Source organism: Spermophilus citellus, assembly GCF_964194105.1.
Source record: "Spermophilus citellus genome assembly, chromosome: 7".
NCBI lineage: Eukaryota > Metazoa > Chordata > Mammalia > Rodentia > Sciuridae > Spermophilus > Spermophilus citellus.
The window spans coordinates 62,945,692-62,970,648 of record NC_138188.1 but is presented as its reverse complement, the minus strand read 5'-3'; the positions used below and the strand labels follow the sequence as shown (position 1 = coordinate 62,970,648).

The window sequence follows — 24,957 nt, the reverse complement described above, 5'->3', positions numbered from 1 at the left end:
CTTTCATCCATTGTACCTCCTAAAGGAGGAGGTATACCACAGCAAAAGTCTCATTGCATAGAAGGAAAATTAAGGTAAAGGATATAAGAAATATCTCAAGGTCCTACAGCTACAAAATATGAAGCAGAGTTGAGGATGAAAGAGAGTCTTGAAGAGCCAAAGCATGCAGAGAAGGGAATCAGAAGGACCTGGGCAGGCAAAGGTCCCCATGGCTCTCCGGGGCTTGGGGAAAATGGGTGTGTTTTTAGGTCTGGTGCTCCTTAGACATTAATAATGATTTTTGACAACCACTAGCTATGGCTCTTAAGTTTGAAATCTATAATAATGAATATTAAGTATTTGAGATTATTTTCTTTTTTCTCACAGAATTTTCATAGAGCTAAATAAGGAGCTCCCTCTCTCCTTACATTTTGTTGATAAAAAATCTTTTCTGTGGATTCAACTATTCTAAAGGTTTTTTTAATAGATGCATATGGTAAGCTCTAAATATACTGAACATTTGCATTTTGGATACCTTAAGTGAAGATGGAGGACTTGACATGGATCACTTCTACTTGCTCCTCGTTGCCCTTGTAATTTACTCATCGGGAAAGAGTGTGTGTGTGTGTCTTTCTGTAAAATTTCATCCTGCATAATTTTTTTTCTGACTTTCCAGTTGTTATGGGAACAGAGTTCTTGCTTAACTAGACTCTTGGCCTGTGGTTCTCACTCTTTTATATCATCACCTGGCTAGCAAGCATTTTATTCAAAGGTATGGCTTGATTAGTGTAAATAGATGTCACTACTTAAGTACACAGAAACTGACTTTTTTTTTTTTGGTAGAAGTATAATATGTACTTATTGCCACAAACTGTCCTTGTAGTTAATTTTTTATTTCATCGTGAATTATTTCTTTCCAGTGTCAAACCATCAGAAGATATAAATTTAGACATAAAATATGAGGAAAGAGATATTTATAAGAAAAAAACACCTAAACTTTATTATGATGAAACTATACAAAAATCAGCCAGTAAGTAATCACTGTTGATATAGTTTTATGTTGTTATTTTATAGATCAGTGTGAATCAGGGAAACAGCTAAATTCTGTATTCCAGAAATGTCTGTATTTCTTAAAAAACCTAATGTAAGATTTTATGATATCCATTAAATAAAGGAAGAAGGTAAGGTTCAGAGACATTATGTAACTTATTTAAGGCTATACAGCATGTAAGTGATGAAACTGTAAGCCAGAAGACATGTGTAAAGTGCTTTTTGTGATTCCCAAAATAGATTGCATCAGAATGTTGACACTTCCCTAAAGCATTTAAGAAATGATGACTGTGACAACTTGAGTAGAACTGGAGACCATTAACGTTAAGTGAAACAAGCAAGGCTCAGAAAGACTAGTGCTACATAACCCCACTCATGTGGAATCTAAGTTGATTTCACAGAATCTGATGATAGAATGATGGTTACCAGAACTGGGATTGTAACTAGAGCCCTTGCCTGTCATCTAGGAGGACCCTGGTTCCACCAGCACTGGGGAAATAACATGGGGTTACCAGAAGCTGGAGGTGGGGGTAGGGGATGGGGAAAAGGTGATCAATGGGTACTGCATTACAGTCAGCAGGAAGGAGGGTTCTGGTGGGTTATTGCCCAGGAAGGTGACTCTAGATAATAATGGTGTTCTGTATATTTCATGAAACCAGAAGAAAGAATTTGAGGTGTTTTTACTTCAAAGAAATAATAAACATTTGAGGTAATAAATATGTTTAGCTTGATTTAAACATGATGCAATTTATATTTGTATCAAACATCACATGGTACTCCATTAATATGCAGAATATTGTTTTATATACCAATTAAAACAAATTTTTTCAGTTAATAAAAACAAATTTTATCAGTTAATAAATTAATTTAATTTTACTTTAATAAGGAAACATCAGTTTCCTTTTATCTTTCCTCAGAGTTCCTCTTTGCTAAATTTGTAATTTAATGAATATAATTTAATTTTAAATAAAAAATAGATTAAAGAGGAAAATATGAAAATGAATAAAAACCATTTTTGCCTCAGGATCCAAAACCTACACAGGACTTGTTTCATAGCAGGTGCTATCAAACCTACCCTAAGTACTGAGCCTCATAATGACAAAGGTACAGTTTCTATCCTCCCAGAGCTAACAAACAACATAAAGTCATATCTTGAATTAAGCTTTCGTTGATTTCTATACCATTACCCACTTACATGTGAAGCCATTTTTTTTCATTCTGTCCAAAACATTGATTTTAGGGGTCTGATTAAAATGCATTCCCATCATCTCTTTTGTGTGTATAATAAATACAGTGACACAGCCCTGGTTTACATTACTGTGGAGTGAAAAAATACCTGCCAATTCAAAATTATAGATTTTTTTAAAAATTATATACTGAAAAGTAAATAGATTCCATTTCACAAAGGATATATAATTTTCTCGTAGATAAAAGAGAAATTGAAACATTTCCAAACTGCAGAATATTCATTTTCAAGGGAAAAAAAGCAAATAAAAAAAATTAAATAAATGAAAGGGAAGTCTTGAGTTCATCTTGGTCCCTCTGAATAGAAAGGACCCTGGATTTATTTTGAACAGCTGTGTTTATAGTATTTGCTGATCACTGCAGCTGTACCAGCTGACTAACAGGAAGGTTCAGTTTTAAAAAGTTAACTTGAAAATGTGCAAGTTTCTTCTAAGGGATGAATGATATTGTCCTTTTCCCATGTCTTTCCCTAAAGCCTGCTGTTTTGAAGGTGTGTTTAGGTCATTAAGCATCCGAGGGCTGAAAGAGCTGCCGGAAGTGAAGAAACCTTCTTTCCTTCTAGACCTTGAGAAATACTTTAGGGAAGAGCCAGAGGAGGAGCATCCCCAAATTCCAGAGCTTCCTTTACTTTCTGAAAGTAAGTCCTCAGTCATCATACACCTCCACTCTCTCTCTCCACTAATCTTCAAAAATAAAGTAGAAAAGCATGTTTGCCTTGTAGGTTATAGTGAAATGAAGTGGGTAATTTGATTGCTGAGATTTATAGCTCAGCTGCTGGTCTGTGCTCTCAGGAAAGTCAACAGGCTGGAATTCAAAAAAGGAATATTTTTATTTTGTCCCTTTCTGAAGTCAGAATGCCATGAACTTGTATTATGCATCTACTATGGATGAGAACCTCTCTCCCCAAAATAACCTTCATGTTCAAAACTGGTCCCAGAAAATGAGGCATCATGAGACTGCTTTAGAAGAGAATCTCTGGCAATCTGGTTTTGTTCTATTCATGTCTCTAAAAATAGAGGCCACTTAAAGTGTATTGTCTCAGAGGCTGCCAGCTGCAGTGCTGGGCTAATAAGAGAGGGCAAGAAAACTTAACTTAGAAAATACAAGTGAATGATCTCTGAAGATTTGAAACAAGATGTGCAAAAGAATGCCCAGTTTTTCAGACTATTCTAATTTTTTGAGTTTCTAACAATTTAAAGAATAATTTGTGCATGAAATTTCTGCATGAAAATTTCTCCACAATGGGGAGCCCTAATGGGAGCACAGGTAACACAATCTGATTTTCAGTGAAGCACTTAGAAAGCATATGCACACTTCAGGGGAGCTCATTTAAAATAATTAATGAACAGTGTAAGTTTTCAACCTGCAACAGTCAAAAAATCAGAACTACATGGCATCTGTCTGAGATCTGTGGCTTCTCAGCTTTCCAAATCTTCTGACATCAGATTCCTTGAACCATAAAAATCATTGCGGTAGAAAGGTGTTTCCTTATGTCCACACTTGTGGATGCTTGAGCTTCTCCTTTTCTCTTGGTCCCCTGTGGAAAGGGAGAACAGCTGCTCGCCATTATTTATTTATTTTTGCTTGAAATTTCACTTATGAGCAAAGTAGATCTGTCATTCCCCATCACCATAGTTTCCAGTCTACTTATCATCAGTTTCCTTTTATCTTTCCTTAACGTTTCTTTTTGCTAAATTTGTAATAATTTGCTTGTCATGAGGGTCATCTGTGGCTTCTGCTCATTTCTCTTAAAAAATGTGCAGCCATTAACTATGGTTCTAAATAACCTTTAAGTGTATCTGATGAGGTTTCCAATCTATCCCCCTATCATTTTTCATCAGGATGATCCATCTTTAATAATGAATATGGGGGAGTAGGTATCTTGTTCTTGTGAGATGCAGAATGGGAGCATCTGGGGAACAGACATTAACAAAAGATTCTGAGAACCAGGATGAAGCTATATAGACTGTTCAGACCCAGGGTAAGCACAGAGGAGAAAACCAGGATGGAGCAAGGAGTCTGAATTCATGCAAGATGAATACACAGCAGGAGGTAGTGAGTGAGGTGAGAGAGAGACAGGTAAACAGAAGCAAATCCCATTCACAGAGGACCTTTCATACTGTGCAACCAGATGAGGATGTAGATGAATTCTGCTTATGGGCAGGGAGGATGTGCATGTTGGGGGTTGGGGGTGATGACTAGATCAGAATATGTAAAACATGTGAAAAACATTAACAAAGAAAACAATTTACACTAAATTTCTTATACTATATTTCTTGTAATTTCTCCATGGTTTTTTAAAAAACATGCTTTCTTTCCCTTTTAAATTTTCTTTCTTTAGCTTTTCTTCATTTACCTTTTAAAAAAAGATTTCTACTCATGTGCCTTTTCTGCAAGGGAAAACAGTTCTGCCTTTTAAAATCCTCACAAGCTTATGAGAGGTACTGATGCAAACTACTGACTTTACAGATTACTATGTGACATAGGGTACCACAGATGAGGTTTGGCAAAGGTACCAAGAAAGAAGACGGATTCTTCCTGGTTGGGGCCTGGGAAGGAAATCAGAGTGAGGGTCACATCTGAGCTGAGACTTACAGAATGAGGAGGAGTTCAAAGGATAAAGAAGGAGACCTGGAAGTTAATAGGGAATAATGTAAGAAAAGACACACCAGAGATAAAAAAAAAAAAAAAAGGGGACAGAATTAAAACAAATGCCTCCATGTCGACTGCTATGGACAACTTCAGATACTGAGGCAGTTGCTAAGTCTGACACACAAGTAGGGGTTAAATGGAATGGGTCATATTTAGAATGTGTTGAGTTTGAGGTATTCATGTGCCATTTAGAAATAAAGGAGTGAAGGACAGAAGCAGATTGTAACATACCATAAATAATATCATGGTCTTCCACTAGAAGATCCTGAAATAATGCATGTTCATGCAGGCGTTTAGATATTGAATGCCTTGCCTTTGTGTATCCGGCATTCCCTAAGGTAGATATGGAATGTGCTAGCATCTGTGCTGGCACAGAGATAAAATGTAGAGGCCCAGCCTTCAAAGACCTTGAAAAGTCAAGGTGGGAAAGTAGATAAGTAAACATATAATCATGTTTACAACAAGGGCTATGGTACAGATAAGCACTGGGTACTGTGGAAACACATGGAAATTCAGAGACATTTTCTCAGGGAAACAAGATTAGGCCTGAGCTATATATTAAATGTTAAATTGCAATAAGTCAGATAAGAAAAGAGGGGAGTGTTTCTGGTAAGGAAGTGGCATATGCAAATCTAAGGTGGTTTGAATAACATGATGTGCTATGGAAGACACATGGAGTTTCTAATGGCTGTATTCTAGAAGGAGCATGAAGAGAATTAGGCTAGGTAGGCTCAGGGGGCCAGATTACAGAGGGCCTAGTCTACTAGTCTAAGGACCTTGGCATTTATTTAATCAGAAGTGAGGAGCCACTGAAATGTTTTAATTAATTATTCTGAATTACTACATGTTATCTCCTCTTCAGAGCTTTTATATCTCTTTATAATATTGTTTTCGTGAGTGCCCTAGAGGTGAATATTCTTTCCTGTGTCCTTCAATCCTTGTGATACTAGGCTTCCATCTGAAATCATTTCCTTTAGTATGAAGAACTTGCTGCAGTATTTCTTATAATATAGGTCTATATACCAATATTTTCTCCAGCTATTATGTGTCTGAAAAATGCATTAATTTCATTTGGACTGTGGGAGAAGATTTTCACTGGGTTTAAAATTGTAGATGGCAAGGTTATTTTTCTTCCTATTCCTTAAAGATAACGTATTTCTTTGCTTCCATAGTTCCTGTTTAAAATCCTACTCTTAATATTATTGATGCTTCTTACTCTGACTGCTTTTAGGACCTTTATCCATGGATTTCAGAGGTTTTATTGTGATGGATTTAAATACTGTTCTCTATATGTTTATATTCCTTAAGATTCATAGACATTCCTAAATGCATCTTTCTTCAACTATGACCATTCTCAGCAATTATCTTTCTCCTATAATATTTCTATTTCCCTTCCTTCTGTCTCCTATTATTCTAGGATTGTGATTACATGCATTTTAGAGAGTTTAATTATACCTCAAATATTTTGATGCTCTTCTTTTCTTTTTTTCTTGTCTGGCCTTCAGTTTGTATCTTTTATGTTACTTTTCTTTGAATTCCCTAGTTCGATCTTTTGCCAACCTAATCAGTTTCCAATATCAGATTTTATATATGTCTAAAATTACACACACACACACACACACACACACACACACACACACACACTTATTTCTAGAATGCCATTTGGAATTATACATGTTTTCATTTATTTTGTCCATTGCTTTTCCTGTTCCATTTATTTATTTATTTATTTATTTTTTGAGATGGGATCTTGCTATGTTGTCTAACTTGGCCTCCAATTCCTGGACTTAAGTGATCCTCCTGCGTCAGTCTCCTACATATCTGGGACTATAGGTGCACATCACTGCATGTGACTTTTCTTTTTTTGTGTGTGGGGGGTACCCGTGGATTGAACTCAGGGACACTCAACCACTGAGCCACATTCCCAGCCCTATTTTGCATTTTGTTTAGAGACATTGTCTCACTGAGTTGCTTAGCACCTTGCTTTTGCTGAGGCTGGCTTTGAACTCCCAATCCTCTTGCCTCACCCTCCTGAGCCACTGGAATTACAGGCATGCTCCCCTGTGCTCATGTTTTTAATAGCTATTTAAAAGTCCTGATCTGCTAAACACCAATATCTGAATGGGCACTGGTTCTGTTTCTAATGTGTTTTTCCTTCTTGGTTATTGTCACATTTTCCTACTTCTTTGCAAGCCTTATGAGTTTTATTTTTAATTTATATATGACAGCAGAATGCATTACAATTCTTATTACACATATAGAGTGCAATTTTTCATATCTCTGGTTGTATACCAAGTATATTCACACCAATCTGTGTCTTCTTACATGTACTTTGGATAATAATGATCATCACATTCCACCATCATTTATGTTATTTTCTCCTAGCAAGAGTTTACTCTTTCCTTAGTTCAGCAGAGAGGGTAAGGGGCTGATCACCTTTATCCGATTAGGAACTGAGATGGGTCAGTGCTGAGGTAGAGCTTTAGCTGGCTTAGGCCATGTATGATATCAAGTTTCTGATGTAAACCTCTCCCTTTAGTGTTATATTACCTTCTAAGTCCAGCGAGACTGTAGGAAACATTGCTTTACATTTCCAGTCCCATCCACAGTCGCCCACACACTAAAGAACTCAGAGGCTGTCCTGTGGGGAACACTAGCCAAAGCTGTGGGTTTTTTTTCTAGATTCCAGCACATCACACCAACCCACATAGCCATCAAGACTCTGTGGATTTTACTTGTACATTGAAGAGTCTCTCAGTCTATGGCAAGTTTGTGTCTTAGCAATGCTCAAACATGATAAATCCTCAGAGGGAAGACAATATTTGGCCATCTCTGCTCATCTAGCAAGAACTCTATTATGTTTGGAATTATATTTAATGTGGTTATCTTGGCTTCCATAGCCCTTCGATGGCTTTAAAAATATGATTTGTAATTTATCTTTTTTTTTTTTAATTCCTGTCTCTCTGGTACAATGAGAATGATGACTCGCCACTACCTATCCTCTTATCCAGGAACAAAATTCCTGATGAAATATTTGAAACAGGAGAGTGATATGACCAGCTCTGAATTTTAGAAAGCTTCAGGGAACAATGTGGTGGATGGATGCATTATAAGGGGGCCAGACTGAAGCCAGCATATTATGCACAGCCAGCTATATGCCTCTGACTCATCACTTGGCCTTTGACTAGAAGTTAATATCTAGATAAATTACTACACCCTCTCTGGTTTCTTGGATATTATATTGGGGTAGCGATACCTGCCTTTGGAGCTATGTGGGTTAATTATGGCCCAATTACTGACACTGGTCACTCACCAAATGGTATGTGTCATTATTTTGAAAATAATAACTTTGAAAGCAATCTGAAAAAATTTAAGGAGATTGAATTGAAAGGATTGTGTGCCGTGATCAAAGATGAAGAAATGCATGATTGTTATTTTTTTTAGGTTGGATAAATATTTAAAAGTAAAAAACTATAATTGAGAGAGGAAACACAGGAGAAGAAGATGCTTTAAAGTTAGGAAATGAGGTCAGTTTTTAGGATATGTTGAGATGGAGATGCCTGTGGGACATCTACCAAGAAAAGCTAACACTTGTTCAAGAATCTGGCTATAGCAGGAAGGAAAGAGAGAGGAAACTGAAGAGCACTTTGAGTCAAGATAGGCACATTTTAGAATGAATTTTAAGTTCAGTTTTTTCCTTTTGGATTTTAGATGCAATATATAGGCATTCCAGAACATTGATTAGTAAGAAGTAAACAGAACTCTAAGGAATAAAAGGAGCAGGAAATCGAAGGGGCAGCCTTTACTACCAGGCACGAAGTAAGGTGACTGTGGAAGAGTCTCTCCCACCCGAGGGATGAGACCGAGGCCTTGTTGGTGAGGGTTTATGCATATCACACTGGATGGAAAAACTACAGAGCAACTGCAGGTGGAAATTTGCTAGAAATTGACCATGGAGGTGCCAAGGAAAACCACCCACGGGGAGGTGTTATACCTCAGAACTCACTGCAAAGCTCTGTAGGAGTATGGGGGAGACTGTGCACAGGGTGGTGTCACTCAGGTGGCCCTCTCTTTGTCCTTTGGGGATATTATGGAAGGTTTGTCATGGTGTCGTTCTAGACAGGTAGCACACTCTGCTAACAAGGGAAGCTGCTAGTTGAGTACTGGAGTCTGAAGCTGGCAGTGCTACTGCAGGGCCTTGGTGCTATTGAAATCCAGTGCTGGAGAAAGGGCACTGATAACATTCTCCAGTACTAGCAAATGGCATTGTTTCTTTCTTCTTTATGGCTGAATAAAACTCCATTGGGTATATATACCACGTTTTCTTTATCCATTCTTCTGTTGACAGGCACCTGGACTTGTTTCATAACTTGGTAATTTTTTAATTTATTTTTACTTATTTTTTCTTTTGAGAGAGAGAGAGAGAGAGAGAGAGAGAGAGAGAGAGAGAGAGAGAGAGAGAGAATTTTAATATTTCTTTTTTAGTTCTTGGTGGACACAATATCTTTGTTTTTTTGTATGTGGTGCTGAGGATCGAACCCAGGCCGCACGCATGCCAGGCAAGCGCGCTACCACTTGAGCCACATCCCCAGCCCAACTTGGTAATTTTTTGAATTGCACTGCCATAGTCATCGGCATGCATGTGCCACTACAGTATGCTGATTTTAGTTCTTTTGGATAAATTCCAAGGAGTGGAATAGCTGGGTCATATGGTGGTCCCATTCCTAGTCTTTTGAGGAATCTCCACAGTGCTACCCAAAGTGGTAGTATTAATTTGAAGTCCTATCAACAATGTTTAGCATAACTTTCCCCCTTTGTCATAGCGTACAATTGTTGCTGTGTATTAGCAGATCTCAGAATTACCAGCTCAGCCCAGAGTTCTTTCCTCCATTTGAGATAGGCATTGGGAAAAGGCAAAACAACATTATACATACAAGGCTTTGTTGGGGCTTGTGCTGGTTGGAACACAAAGAAAAAAAGTGTACAGGGTAGCAGGTCTCAGAAAGCTCCTTGAGGACAGGAGGAGAAAAGAGGCAGGTTTTGTAGGCATGGGCACACAGTCAGCAGTTGCACCAATCTTGGAATTCTGCACTTGACACTGGGGTTTGCACCTGACGTGGCAATCTGTGCTTGTGCATTGGGTTGTTGGTGGTCAGCTGGCAAAATACAATAGAGGTACTTGCTGCCACCACCCCAGGAAGGTCATGTATCAGTCAAGTAGAGGCCCATTACTCAAGCAGGAAGTCAGGGTTGTTGGAAAGCTTGTGGGAGGAGCCCACAGCTCCTGGATCTTTTTATTGGCCAACACAGTTCTTCTAAAGCCACTAGCGTTGGGTGGCAAACTTTCATGGGGGACTCAGGGCCCTCTTTGCTGTGTCTCACCTTCAGTGCACTCTGGCTAAGGAGCTCAATATCATGCCAGCTGGCAATGAAGAAATATTTATAAGGGCTCCAATCTATTATCACAGAACAGACATTGGAGAGTAAATTTGGTGCTGACAGGCAATATTTTGTGACCGCTGGAATCACAGTCATTATCCCTGCTAAGTTATAAGGTGATCATGGTTTTCTTTGGGGGAAAAATGCTATTCTTAAAGGGACTAGAATGTGGAAGTAATAATAGTATAAAGGTGAAATTTCAATCATAAGACTGGCTTCAAATCAAAATTCTACGGCATGTTTGGGTGACCTTAAGCAGGTCAATGAAACACTGTGTTCCTTCATTTATTTAACTGAAAATGGGCTTCACATTAAGTACCATCCTTGTAATGTTGCTGTGAACATTAACTGTGCTAACCTATGTAAAGCCCTAGCACAGAGCCTGATGCCTTATAAGAGTGAAAATTTCATTTATTGACAATATTTTACATTATTATTCCACCAAGCAGCTCTATGATATATGGATGATTATTGACCCAACTTTCTATGGGAAGGATTTGTGGCATCAAGAGTTTAAATAACATTTATATGTTCACAGAGACGCTACTAGGTGGAGCCTGGGTGAAAATTCTGAAAGATGGGCTCAGGTGTCTACGCTATTAATATTTGCAGATGCAGCCTCCCTTTTCAAAGGTGTTCAAATCATATTCCCTAGGCAGCCTATTCTTGTGCTTGCTTCTAAAACCAGCTATTGTACTATGATATTACCTATTTTTATCACTTTTATTTAAAATTGTTCATCTCCTTTTCAGAAGGATGCTGCAGAATTTTAAAATTGTTATTCTAAAAGAACACTTAAATAAGTCTCAATTACCAATATATTCTGCCTCCGTGCTATCATTACAGAGTCTACCTTAAATCTTCACACTGCATTTTATTCACATTCATGCAGGCTCCATAATTATAGTGTGCAGAAGGTTATTTGGCAATTGTACAATGAGAAGCATTTTGCCAGACACACTTTCAATGTTTTAAACTATCACTTTGGAACTTGGGACACTTTTCAAACACTTCCTAATCCCCAGGTGACTTTTTAGTCTTACCTACTGGGTTTTTAATGTCCTTTTGTATTCTCTTCCTATTCCTTTCAACTTGAAACGTCTTTTGCGCTCTCTTTAGCTTCCAAGTTGTTCCCAGTAGGTTCTAAACAGCTTGAAACTCCTCTTTGATATATCTTATTCAAAAACCTGGAAAGTACTTGGAACTGGCTCTGGGTTGGGTTTTGCAAATAAATTTCTTCAAATCCATTCACATTGTATCCGCAAAATCTTTAAAACTTCTAGTATAGAGAAAACGCAGTATTAGTGATACCTCACAAATTGTTTATTGCTGTTTGGGGCTTGTGCTGGTTGGAACACAAAGAAAAAAAGTGTACAGGATAGCAGGTCTCAGAGAGCTCCTTGAGGACAGGAGGAGAAAAGGATGTGAGGTGTCCCCCAAAAGCTCATGTGTGAGACAGTGCTAGAAGGTTCAGAGGAGAAATGATTGAGTTGTAAGAGTGTTAACCCAATCAGTGATTTAATCCCCTGATAGGGATTGACTGAGTGGTAATTGAATTGGTAGGATGTGGCTGAAGGAGGTGGGAAATGGGGCGTGTCTTAGAGGTGTATATTTGTATCTGGTAAGTGGAGACCTTTCTGTCTGCTTCCTAATCATAATGCAAGCTTCCCTCCGCCACACTCTTCCCCCATGATGTTCAGCCTCACCTCCAGCTCTGAGAAATGGAGCTGGCTTTCTATGGACTCAGACCTCTGAAACTGTGATCCCTTGAATAAACTCTTCCTTCTCTGTAATTGTGCTAATTGGTTCCTTTAGTCACAGCAGCAAAAAAGCTGACTAAAACACTGTTGCTATTGTTGATGTTGTCTGTCAAAGACAAAATGCATTGGGACCATTAAAGAGATGGTTTTATTCAGGCTGTTGCAATGGGGAGAATATGCATTAATGAAGAGACATCTTGAATAAAAGAAATTAGGCTTAAGCTTTTATGGAAACCAGAAAATGAAAAAAAAAAAGAGTCTGTGAGTCCTTGAGAATCAAAAAGAAGGATGAAGAGCATCTTATCTGTAATATGTGAGAACAGAGGAATCTTTTGTGGTTAATTCTTTCTGAAACAAAACAAAACAAAACAAACAAACCAAAAACCAAAACAAAACAAAAAAAGAATTGGGGGCTTTTGTAACCATCTCTGCTTTCTAGGAGTACAGGACTCATGTAAAGGAGAACTTTGTCAGCTCCCCTGTCTCCATTTTGTTCAAGATGAGTGAATATCACTCACTGCTGAACAACCCACAGTTGATCATAAAACTCCCGGATGGGGCAAAATAGGTCCTCAGAAACAATAGGTTAGCGATTCTTGTTGGCATTGCTCTTGCCAAACCAATTGATCCATCCATCGTGAGATGGTGGTTTTGGATTCTTGAAGATCCTGGCGCAGCAACCTGGAATCTGGGTAGGGGTCTGGGTATCAAGATTTAGTTCTTAGTGATGTTTTCAGAAAGGAGGAAGATAAATTGGAAAAGTTAAGTTTGGAGGATTGTAGCTAGATATGGAAGGAAACTAGAGGAACTGAACATTTGACAATGGTTTATAATTCTTGCCAAGTTACAGGCGCTAGTCCAATTTACAGATAGGGACTGACACCGATATTTCCAAGGAGAGGTAAGAGTCAATTGAATAATCACCAGAATAAACAGAGTTTGCCTATCCATTAGTAACCAACTGTGTTAGCTTTGTGATGCTATGTCAAACACCTGAGGAAATCAAATTATAGAGAAAAAATATTTATTTTGGCTCACAGTTTTGGAGGTTTGAGTCCATCATTGATAGTCCTAGTGCCATTGGGCCTGTGGTGGGCAGAACATCATGGCAGGTGTGCATGGTAGAAGAAGCTGCTCACCTCAAGGTGCTGGCTAGGAAGCAAAGAGAGACAAGAAGAGACAGGGATCCCCAATATCCCCTTCAAGGACAGGTCCCAATGATCTAACTTCCTTCCAGTAGTCCTCACCTCCTAAAGACTTAGCCACCTCCCATTGTGCCGCAGGCTGGCAACCAAACCTTAACATTGGGTTCTTTCCAAATCATAGCACCCACAATTTACAATGAAGGACAAAATAGTTTAAAAAATAGTGAACTAAGCCAGAATCTGACACCCCTGGAAGGGTGTGATAAAGACAATTCATGGTTTTCCATGGAAACATAATATTTCCCATGGTAACTTTTAAATTATAGGTGAAAATTATACATACAAGTGTCTAGCAAAAGCCAGTGTCATATATCTTTGCTTTAGTATATAATCTTAAATCTAGTACCTTGTAAAGAAAAATAATTTTGATTATATGTTAAAGTTATTCCTTCAACAAATAATTAAAATACAGTAAAAAAATTATAAATATCTTCAAGAAAGAGATAAGAGAATGTTACATATGCCTCATCCCAGAAAACGTTGGATTATTAAAGATCCAGAGTGAAACATTTTAGAAGCACAAATCCTTCATATTATTCTATATCTTTGTTCACATTACACTAAATCATCTTTTAAATTTACAAACAGACACATACTTACACCAAACTTTGGGGTCTACAAATAAGTCATTAATATGTGAAAACATATTTAAATAGATTCAATAATCCCAAATAATCATTATTTAACATTCATATGAAGACTATAATTTTGATCAGTCACCACTATGCCATCAACCTGGCTCTGTTACCTGTGTTAATAATGGTGCAAACTAAGTGACAGAAAGCTTGGTGATACTGCTCTAGATTTTAGACTTAGGAATTAGAACTTCAGTATAGGGGTCTGTTGGGAAGGTAACATTTAAAGTCCCAACCCACTTTCATTGAGTCAAATCTGCATTGTAACAAAACCTCAGTGATATTGTCTAATAAAACTTGATAGATAAGGACTTGTCTAGTGGAACTAGAATACATTGGAAAATGTGAAATAGAAGCTTTTCAGAATAATGTATGCTCATAGCCTAGTGACAGCTGGTCATTGCATGCTCTGTTTACATGGCCTCCAAGTCCCTTGCTACTAGGGTGTCTTTGTGAGTTTTGCCATAATTGCTCATCTGATATAGTTAGTTGCCAATTAGCGGCTAAGGAAAGAACCAGAGAGTAACAGATAAAGTGATTCTCTTGTGTTTAAATCACCTAATCATTTTATTTTAGTGAAAATATTTTGCATATCTTCATGAACACCACATCTTTCATTTTCATTGCTTTAGAAATACTTTTTGGTTACATTACAATAAACCTTGTCTGGTCATCAACTATAAAATGAAGTGAAGAGGGTACGAATGTCATGTTTCCCTGGGTAGGAAAGAGTGAATGTAAATGGTTACTGACGACACTAGATGTTGATTTTAAAGAGCTGGGATTGGGGTTAAATAGAAAGATATATAGATCTAAGACATGAAAAAAAAAAAACATGCTTTAGTTATTATTGTAGAGCCCCCAGATCCCTGAAATGAAGAAATTCCAAAGTGTGAAGAATGAATGGCATTCATTTATCTGTTCATTCATTCAACAGGTGTACTTTTTGATCCCCTTTCCATGAACCAGACACAATGCTGGGTGCTAGGTTGTTTGGTGTACAGGGATAGGCAAGGATTTCACTTTCAATGAATGTATTGTCTAGGGAGACAAGTAGATAATAAGTAATAAATAAAAGAAGAAGATAAGTTTGGATAGCGATATGGATAAGAACCATGAAGAAAATAAAGCAATGTACTTGAGCATAACTCCGAGGGTGGGGCATTAACAAACGTCTCTGACATTCTAAGCTGGATTCTAGAAGACAAAGTCCCACAAAGACTTTGGAGACATATTAGCCCAAGCCTAGGAAACAGAAGTATAAAGCCACTGAGGTGGGAATGAAGTTGAAGTGTTCTATGGACAGAAAGGTCACTTGTGCTGGGTGAGGAGACTGGTGCAAGATGAGCTGGGAGCCATGTCATGTGGACCCTGCTATGTGGGCAGGGAATCTGGTTTTCTGTAAGCATGAAGGGAAGTCTTTAGAGGGTTTAAAGAGGAATGTGACACAATGAATCCATATACTGTGGCTGTCCCTAACCCTCCTGAGCAAAACATTCTCCTGGATTCCAAGTGTTTTGGCCTGGGAGGCAAGTAACTGAAGCTTCCTAAGCTAGCGCCTGAGTAGGAACTTAATCAACATAAATTTTTTAATACTTTGTTGAGATTTATTTTCTCATTCCACTAAACTGATCACTTTTTATAAATAATTTAGTGTTTGTAATTTCCCATTCTTTTTCTTTAAGACATCTCCTAAAATTGTACATCTTCAAGTCGAGTATCAGGAATCCACCCCTGCATGTGAACTGTTAGTCTTCTATTTTTTAACTCACCCCCCCCCCCCGCCACCCCCAAAAAGGAGTCATCCAAGGGAGATTGTTTCTCTCAAAATCTTACAAGGGCCTAACTGTTCATTTTTCACTTAATTGTCCTGAAGCCTATTCAATTCTAGTGAAAATTCAGCTCGTTGAGAGACAAATCTCAGTAAACAACGAATTTCTTTCAGAAGTAATATACTGAATTCTACAGAATATCTCAGGAGGCCTCAAAGGATTCAGAATTCCTTGTGATTCTGAAGTACTAATCTGCAGTCATGGGGGACAGGATCAACTGCTAATGTACATTTTAAATTCACATTACCTCAGACTGCAGGTATTAGGAAGATGGCAAGTAGGAGCTTTTCATTTGTTGCTCTGCTTAGAGAAAGTTCTAGTTTTATTCATTATTGACTTATTGTTATAAAACAAATCCACACAGTTCAAATAGCAGAAGGTTCAAAAAGAAATTTAATGTTTCCCTCCTCCCATGATAATGAACTTTTCAATTCCCATTCTCATTAATTTCTGATAACTACCATTATGAGTTTCCGTATATTCCTCTTAGGGTTTCTGTATATATTTATGCTTTTAGATTTTGCCTGTTTTCCTTTGGCTTTTATCTGTCTGTTATACTTTTCTTATCCTTTTATTTAAAAATTCCAGTGTCAGCTGATTTTTAATGTGTATTGAGTTTTTCTTTTTACCCAATGAAAAATTCTTTTCTGAAAAAAATTTGAAAATTGAGCACATTTCAATGTATTGCTATGTCAGACATGGTGGACATATTGATTTTATTTCTCAGAGTCTTTGTTTTAGTCAGCTTTTGCTCACTGTGATCAAAAGACCTGACGAGAATGATTTTGAGTAGGAAAAGTTTATTTGGGGCTCTCAGTTTTGGAGGTCTTAATGCATAGATGGCTGGACAGCTGGCTCTGTTCCTTGGGGCGTGAAGTGAGACAGAACATCACGGCAGAAGAATGTGGCAGAGGAAAGCTGTGGGAACATGGCACTCAGGAAGCAGACAGAAAGCTCTGCTCTGCAAGGACAGAATATAAACCCCACGGGTAGGTGCCCAGGGACCTACCTGTTCCAGCCACACTCTACCTACCTAAAGGTACCCCCATGTTAATCCCTGTCAGGGGATTAATGCATTAATGATTAGGCTGAACCTTTCATAACTCAATCACTTCATCTTTAAACTTTTCTTGCATTGTCTCACACATAAGCTTTCGAAAGATACCTAATCTAAAACATAACAGCCTTTTATGCTATTTATTGTTTATATATTTTTACAGTTTTCTCTGGGTCCGTAATTTTCCCTTTGTTTTTATTTGGAAAGTGTGTGTTTGTTCTAGAGGTTACTTTAATATTCTTTGGTTCATATGATTCTCTAGTTCTTTGTTTCTTTAGAATAGTGACTGTTAGATACTTGCTGAGTGATGATAAAATGAACATATTTTTTTATTCTCCTCCCCATCTTCTATAAAATTTTATATGATATGATTATATCATATCATTTATATTAAATGATTTTTAATTATATGACCTTTCTTTATGCTTATTTTGTTAAGTTGGTTTATATTGCTATTACTTATTCATTTTAAATGATGGTCTTTGTCTTTAATTTATCATGATCTAGGCTGCTTTCTCTGTAACTCTTCCAATTTTTAACTGTATCATTTCTACATTGTTGGGCATATAGCATTTACTTTCTATTTTGTCATCCTGAACAACACATTATTTAGAATTTATGTTTATTATTGTTTTTGGGTACTGATGGTTGAATCCAGGGGAACTTAACTACTGATTCACATCCTTAGCCCTTTTAATTTTTTATTTTGAGATATGGTCTCATCTTGCTAAGTTGTTGACTGGACCCAAACTTGCAATCTTCTTGCCTCAGCCTCCTGAGTATCTGGGATTATAGGCACACACCACTGCACCCAGCTATATCTCACTTTTATATTTTTATAAATATTTTTATAATCGCCACCTCTTATTTTTTCTTTCAGATTTTCCTCAGTCATTTCTTAGTTTATCTTTTAGTAATTTTCCCCAAAATCACTCTTGACAATGACAGTCCCTGAATTCCTTGAATATTGAAGTCATTTATAATATTTATATTTGAAGAGCTGTTTGGATATATATATCTTTATAATCAGGAAATTCTTTCCCTAATTATTCCATAGGTACTGCTCCACTATCTTCTGGCATTGATTATTCCCACGAAAATATCTAATGAAATATAGATACCTTTTATCCTTTAAGTCACTTGATCATTTTTTCTGGATGCCAAGTGATTCTTTATCTTTAAATAATCTTGCTAACCTATATCTTCTATGTCTTAGAATTCTGACCTTTGGTATACAATCAGGTTGTCTCTTATTTGTTAAAAGTTGTATTAAGTGATGACCTTTAAATGTTTGTTATACTTTGTTTTTCTTCCTTAAGAATTGACTTCAATTATGTGTTTATTAATAGATCTCTTTTTCATGTCTTTTTAAATTTTGTTCTAATTAGTTATACATGACAGTAGAACGAACTTTGATACATCATACATAAATGGAGTATAATTTCTCATTCTTGTGGCTGTACATGATGTAGAATCACACTGATCGTGTAGTCATATATATACATAGGTTAATAATGTCAGATTTATTCTTCTATCCTTCCTGTCTGCATACCCCATTAGATCTATTTTTGACTGTCTTCAATATTCTTTTACTCTCTCATTCTTTTCTTAAAATTTCAGTTGCTGTATTTGTTTTTCTTGTTTTATACTCTATATACTCTATTGTGTTCCCACTCTGTTCTCCACTGTGTTTTTTAAAATTTTTTTCCCTGTTTTCTGCTTGCACACATTTCATTACTTTCTCTCATGTCTTTATCTCTTCCCTGAGTTCTTTCACTTCTACACAATGGTGGTCCTTCGTAGATGCAATTTCTTCCATAAGTTTTTATATTTAATTTTTTTAAATGCTTGGTAATAAAATGTGGCAATGGCCACATTTTTTTGGTGGTGGTCTTTGTATTTAGTTCTGTTGTTTTTTTCTTCAATTTGATTTGTTTCTGGTTTTTGCTAACAATACTTTCATGTTCATACTATGCTAGTCTTTAAATGTTTAATTAGTTTAATGAGTTGGACTTTCTTAAACTTGAAACATGCAGTAGATGTAGGTGAGGAGTTGGGATATGGGATTAAGGAGCCTTCAGGTTTTTACTACCCATGGAGACTGGTTTTAGTAAGCAATGACTCATGTGTGTAATAAATACTTCAGGTAGCTGTACCTCCTCTGCTTGTTTGAACCAAACCAGGCCAGGGAGACTTCTGCCTCTAGCCTTCTTCACTTCTTTTCAGCATTTACAAGTAAAAATGAAGGATAAATCACTATACTTCAGAGTGATACTCACCTTCAAAGAGCATCTTTTGGCCAACACTTTCTGAGATGCTGCTTGTGGTCTTATTATGCTGTATTTTTTTTTTCTTGTGCAATTTTTGCCCAGTCTCAGCTGTTTGCTCTTCTTCTTATGTTGTAGGCGGTGGATTACATCTCTGAATTTTCTGAAAGTTGAATTTGTTGGAAGAGTTATTTTCCCTCATTTTCCTGATTGTTCTTCTATAATTTCCAGGAAACAAGAGAAAGATATAGAAATGCAGCCATGTTTGTACTTGAAGTAAGAGTGTTGGTTTGAATCTGAAATCTTGCCCCCACAAAAATTTATGCTTTGAAACATGGTCCCTAGTGCAGCAAGATTCAGAGGTAGGGCTTTTAGGAAAAGATGGGTGATGAGAGCTGTGATCTTATCAGTGGATTAATTCATTTGCTAGATTAATAATCTGAATGGATTACTGGATGGTAACAGTAGGAAGGTGGGACATGCCTGGAGAAAGGAGGTCACTGTGGCCATGGCCTTAGACTATTTCTGTCCCTGGCCCTCTCTCTCTCTCTCTCTCTCTCTCTCTCTCTCTCTCTCTCTCTCTCTCTCTCTCTCTCCTTCCTGGCTGCAATTAGCTGAGCAGCTGTCCTTTGCCATGCCTTTCCACTATGGTGTTCGGTATCAAGTCAGGCCCAGAGCAATGGAGTTAACTGACCATGGATTGAAACCTCTGAAACCCTAAGCCAAAATAAACTTTTCCTTCTCTAAGTTGCTCTTCTCAGGGATTTTGGGCACAGTGATATAAAGCTAATACAGAGAAGTATTTTTTAAATATTAATATATAAAGATACCACTGTATTATAAAGTTCTTCTGCATTTGCTTTTTTTTCTTTCTCTTTGGTTTTACATTTAAAGTGCTCCTCAGTAGAGTTCCAAATTCATTCCACTTGACCTCTTATATTTATGCTTCTATTAAATTTTACAGAATGATCTAGTTACCTCAATAGCAGCTCCTGTTGCCCTGAACGTTTATTTACTTTGTTCAATAGTGCACATTTCTGTTCCCCATGCCACTCCTTCTTTACCTCCAAGTGTTTTTATTATTATTATTATTATTATTATTATTATTATTATTTTTTTTTTTTTTAAATTAAATCCTATCTGGATTTTAAGACCTACATAACAGTACCTAATTCTTAAAGCTTTTTACCTGATCTCTATATAATCTCTTTACAGGATCATGCATAATTTATGTTCCTATATTCTCTTCAAACTATATATATTGTATATGATATTTTGGTTACATGGGTATTGTTTCTACATTCTACCAGTTAGAAAAATGCCCGTAACTTAAGTCATATTTGTGCCACACTTATGCCTAAGCACAGAACATTATGCACAATATACATCCAATAAGCATTCACTGAAATGATAAAATTACTCAAAAGGCCAAAATTATTTCTTGAATGGGTGGCACAATTTCCTCCCACTTCTTGCTGAGGAACAATATACCCATTCATAGGGGTAATTTGGCTCTTTTTTTCTGAAGCCACAGAACCCTGCAGATCAAAGTATTTTATAAGGATGTGATTGCAGATGCATGGGTTTAGTCATGCAGATAGTCAAACTGTGTTTTGATTATTTTAATTGTCTTATTTCAATACAGAATAATTTGTTCTTGGCTTTTTACAAGTCCTTGATAACTGTTAAGCAGATTAAAAAACAAAACTGAAAAGCACACACTCCTTTTGTCTCTACTTTTACCAGGCAGATCTCCATCATGATAGAAATGCATTAGTAGAACAAACTTGGTTAAAAATTAACTTTTAAATTTAAATTGCAATGAAACAAATAGCAGAAACTCAGAGAACAGTTCCCCAAATATACTGTTGGTTTTAGAAACACTCGATTGTTTTGAAAAAGAAAACTTGAGCATTTTCTCCCCACCACTTCATTGAATTGGGTCTCTTACCAAATGTAATTTACATGTCATTTTCTTCATCATTTTGTAGCTTTGAAAGCTGTATTTGTTGAAAAAAACCTGTTCCCCAAAGAAATTCTGGATCATGAAAGAAAAGCCAAGCAATTACATCAGGAAACAAGTTGTGAAGTGAAGATAAAGAGAAATAAGAAGCAATTATAATTGAAAGAAAAATAAATATTTCATTGTCATAGAAAGTACACTCATAAAATGCAGAAAACACATCAAGAATTCTGCCTGTCTTTTACTTTATATTTGAACTTCTGAAGGCTTTGTCTTCTGATGATGTTTTATTGCTGCTTTTATCTGTCATCTTTCACTTTGAATGTATTCATAATATGAGAAAGTTTGGACTAGAGAAGGCGAAATGTTCATTGGTACTATCTGTTCTCAAGCATTTTTATATAAAAAATGTACAATTCCAGAACAAAGTATTTTAATCAGTTGTATTCCTAATTGCCTGTATACATAAATGTGTTTGGTCATTTTTTTATTATGAAACCTCCATTAAAACATATGGAGGCTATTGACACACATCTACAAATTTGAATAAGAAAACTCTCCCCAGTTTTTACTCTTACTGAATTATTTTTCTGAAAATGGCAATTAGACCTTCTCAATAACAGCTTTTCTTTTTAATTCTTTAAAAATATATTTTATTTTAACCATATAAATTTATGGCATACAGTGTCATAATTTGATATGAATATATAGCATTTAATGATCAAATGGAATTGTTAACATTACCATCTCTTTACACACTTAAAATTGTTTTGATTAACATGTATATATAGTTGGGTGTGGTGATACAGTTCTGTAATACCAGTGACTTGGGAGGCTGAAGCGGGAGGATTACAAGTTCAAGACTAGCCTCTCCAATTTGGGGAGACCCTATCTCAAAATTTAAAAAAAAATGGACTAAGGATTCCTTCAGTGATAGAATGCTAGGGTACCCTTGGGTTTGATCACCTGTAATACAAACAAACAAATGCAATAATTATACATATTTATGGAATATAGTCTGATATTTAGATACATGTATATAATATGTATTAATCAAATCCTGGAAATCAGCAGCATTTCCTATTAATTTATATTGGCTCATATTTATTGACTCATATGCTTTTATATAATTTTGGGAAAATTATTGCATGTTACCTACTTTTATATTTTGTTATACTGTACTTCAAAATGGAGTGGCATGGCCCAGCACAACCGAAGAGGTAATAGCCTTGAAAAAATATCAAAGGGCCTGGGATGGTATAAAAGATTTGCTTTACATGCACAGTCAGATAGGGAACAATTGTTCCTGAAATTTACTGCTTCTCTTTGTGGACCTATTTTTCTTTTGTACATTACATCATCCTCCAGGCTACCAGTATTCTTATGTTGCTTTTTTTATTGTGTCCTGTAGAAAGAATTAGCAAATTCATTTACACATTGTTAGTTGCTTAGTATGTATTTATATTTTAAATAGTTGTTTCAAAATACGTTTGCATTTTAAGAAAAATCGTGTGACAACCCATACTGGTAATAATTAGCAACATAGGGGCTTGCTTGGTATAGCAGATGTGTAAGTTCAACATGTCTGGAGTTCACAATAGTCATATAAGATAGGCCTATTTTAATGTTAAAATCTGGCATTTTTGTCTGTTTAGGGGATTGCCTGATTATCAATGGCAGATTGGCATTGGAACATAGGTCTGTTTAACTCCTAAGACCACAGTATTTACCCTTCATCCTTCTGTTCACTTACTTAATAGGGTAAATTCAAGTAAATCAACTCTATTGATAGAATTTCCAGCATCAGTAGAGCGATGCTGGGATGCTTAGCTTGGGAGAAGGTGGTAATAGAAAGGTTTTCAGAAGGCAGTGGTACATTTAAGTGCATTCTGAGTCAAGCATTTTGACTTCTATGTACATTGCTTTTTCTCTTCATGGAATCATAAGCACATATGGAAAAGATGTAGCAGAGACATATGTTTGTGTGAGCATATATGCTGTGAGGTGACTGTGTAGGAGGATGTTCTTGTTTCAGGAAAATACACACAGGAATGGTCAGATGTGATGGGCAACTATGTTTTCAACTTGCTCTTAAATGATTCAGAAAATATTATTACATGTATAAAATATATACAAACATTTATCTATCATCAAGGATATATATAATCATATATATATAATTACAAAAATATGGTAAGTGATAGTAATTGGGGAAAACAAAAGAGGGGGAAACATGAAGGTAGTAGGTCTTTGCACTAGACCTGCAACTTTCATGTAAATTTGAAAATATCTCTAAGTAAATTATTTTTTAAAATTGCGAAAACTAGTCTTGGGTCAAAGGATTCCTTGTGATGTTTGAGCAAAAATAACTCTCTCACAGGGCTATTTCAGAGAATTCTTACACTGAATGGTAAGTTTGATTGTATAATCTATCATTTCAAACTCAGAGCATATGATTTATGAATCATAGGTTGGTGATAGTGCAGTGAAGTGAAATATGAGTCACATTTGTAGAAATTTAAAGGAATATTAAGATGTTAAAGAGATGTAACAAGAGTATCCGTTGTTTTGTGAAGGATTTTTTTCCATCCATCCATCCATCCATCCATCCATCCATCCATCATTCAGTTATGGAAAGCACATGCAGGGAACTGTTTTAGACATTGGGTATTCATATTTAAATAAGATACACTTACTCTGTCTTCAGCTTTCTAGAGTGGAGTCACATTAAACGTGTTGGTTTATTAAGTTTAAATTGAAAGATACCACTAGTGTTTCTGGTATAATTTGGAAAGTCTTTTGCTAGACATGCTTTATTTTTTGTCCCTCATGATGACTTTGTTTGAAGTGATTAGTCTGAATTAGTCTGGTTCATGTAGACAGAACTTCTCTCTATAGCCTACCATGTGTGCAAATCTCTATCCTGTACGTAACTTTAATTCCATCCTTAATTAACTTCAGGACCTCTTCTGTGAAATGAATTAAAAGGAGCTGTCTCACAAGTACCTTTAATAAGAATAGAGCCTTTAACGTTATGAAAGTTTTTTTAATCTTAATATTTCAAATAATTTGGAACAAAAGCATCCACAAAAAGGAGACAGACATTGTCTTGCTCTTCTTTCATACTTAATAGCATCTAATTGTGCTAGGCAACTATCAGGGTCTTTCTTGCTTGTCAACTGCGGATAGAACTGGAGACATTATAAACTGCTTCTGAAATTAACATTTAGATTCAATTATTTGAGATCCATTTTTCTACAGTGAAAGGAACTTGTCACATTAAAACAGGATGTGTCATAATCTTCAATTCTTGTTTGTAGCATGCAGATTTACACTAAATATAATTTAACCTTTTCTCTTTTTAGAACATTTTCCTCTCATCAAAATATATGTAGCAAAATGACAGAGAAAAATTGAGATCAATCCATGCTTAGTTGGGAAAAAAAAGCTTTTTGAAGCTTTTTTATTGATGACAAAACCTTCTTTTAGGTTTTTAAAGTTTGGAATTAAGGAAATTTTTACTAAAAAAATACTATCAAATTCTAAGAAAGGCTATGGGATTGTAACTGTGATCCCTTGATAATGATTTTATGTATGTTCCTAAGTTCATTTCTTTTCTGTGGTAGAGGCAATGGTGTTGAAATTTATACCAAGACACTTTGGCCCTCATTATGAATAATTTTTTTTCTGATTTTTTTTTAGTAGCAAGAGTGGTGCAAGGAACAGATTTGTGAAAACATTTAAAAGCTTTGCAGTAATATTTTATGGACAATTTTGGTATCTTTATTGTCTATTAAAAGAGCTTAAGCCAGGGAGGAGAAATTCATGGTTATTGCTTTTTGCTCCCCAAAAGCCAGGAAAATGCACATTTTG

The 24,957-nt window shown here is 36.2% G+C and overlaps 1 protein-coding gene across 1 annotated transcript in view; it reads left to right on the top strand.

Moving 5' to 3' along the window:
• The window catches only part of WDR49 (WD repeat domain 49), a gene marked incomplete at both ends in the record, with an annotated part of 149,249 nt that extends 128,006 nt beyond the window's left edge, over positions 1-21,243 (top strand). The window contains 3 exons of the mRNA XM_081300726.1: positions 900-1,009; positions 2,765-2,911; positions 21,113-21,243. Coding sequence (XP_081156852.1) covers positions 900-1,009; positions 2,765-2,911; positions 21,113-21,243 — 388 coding nt within the window. The remainder of the gene's footprint in view (positions 1-899; positions 1,010-2,764; positions 2,912-21,112) is intronic.
• Positions 21,244-24,957: the final 3,714 nt, after the last annotated feature.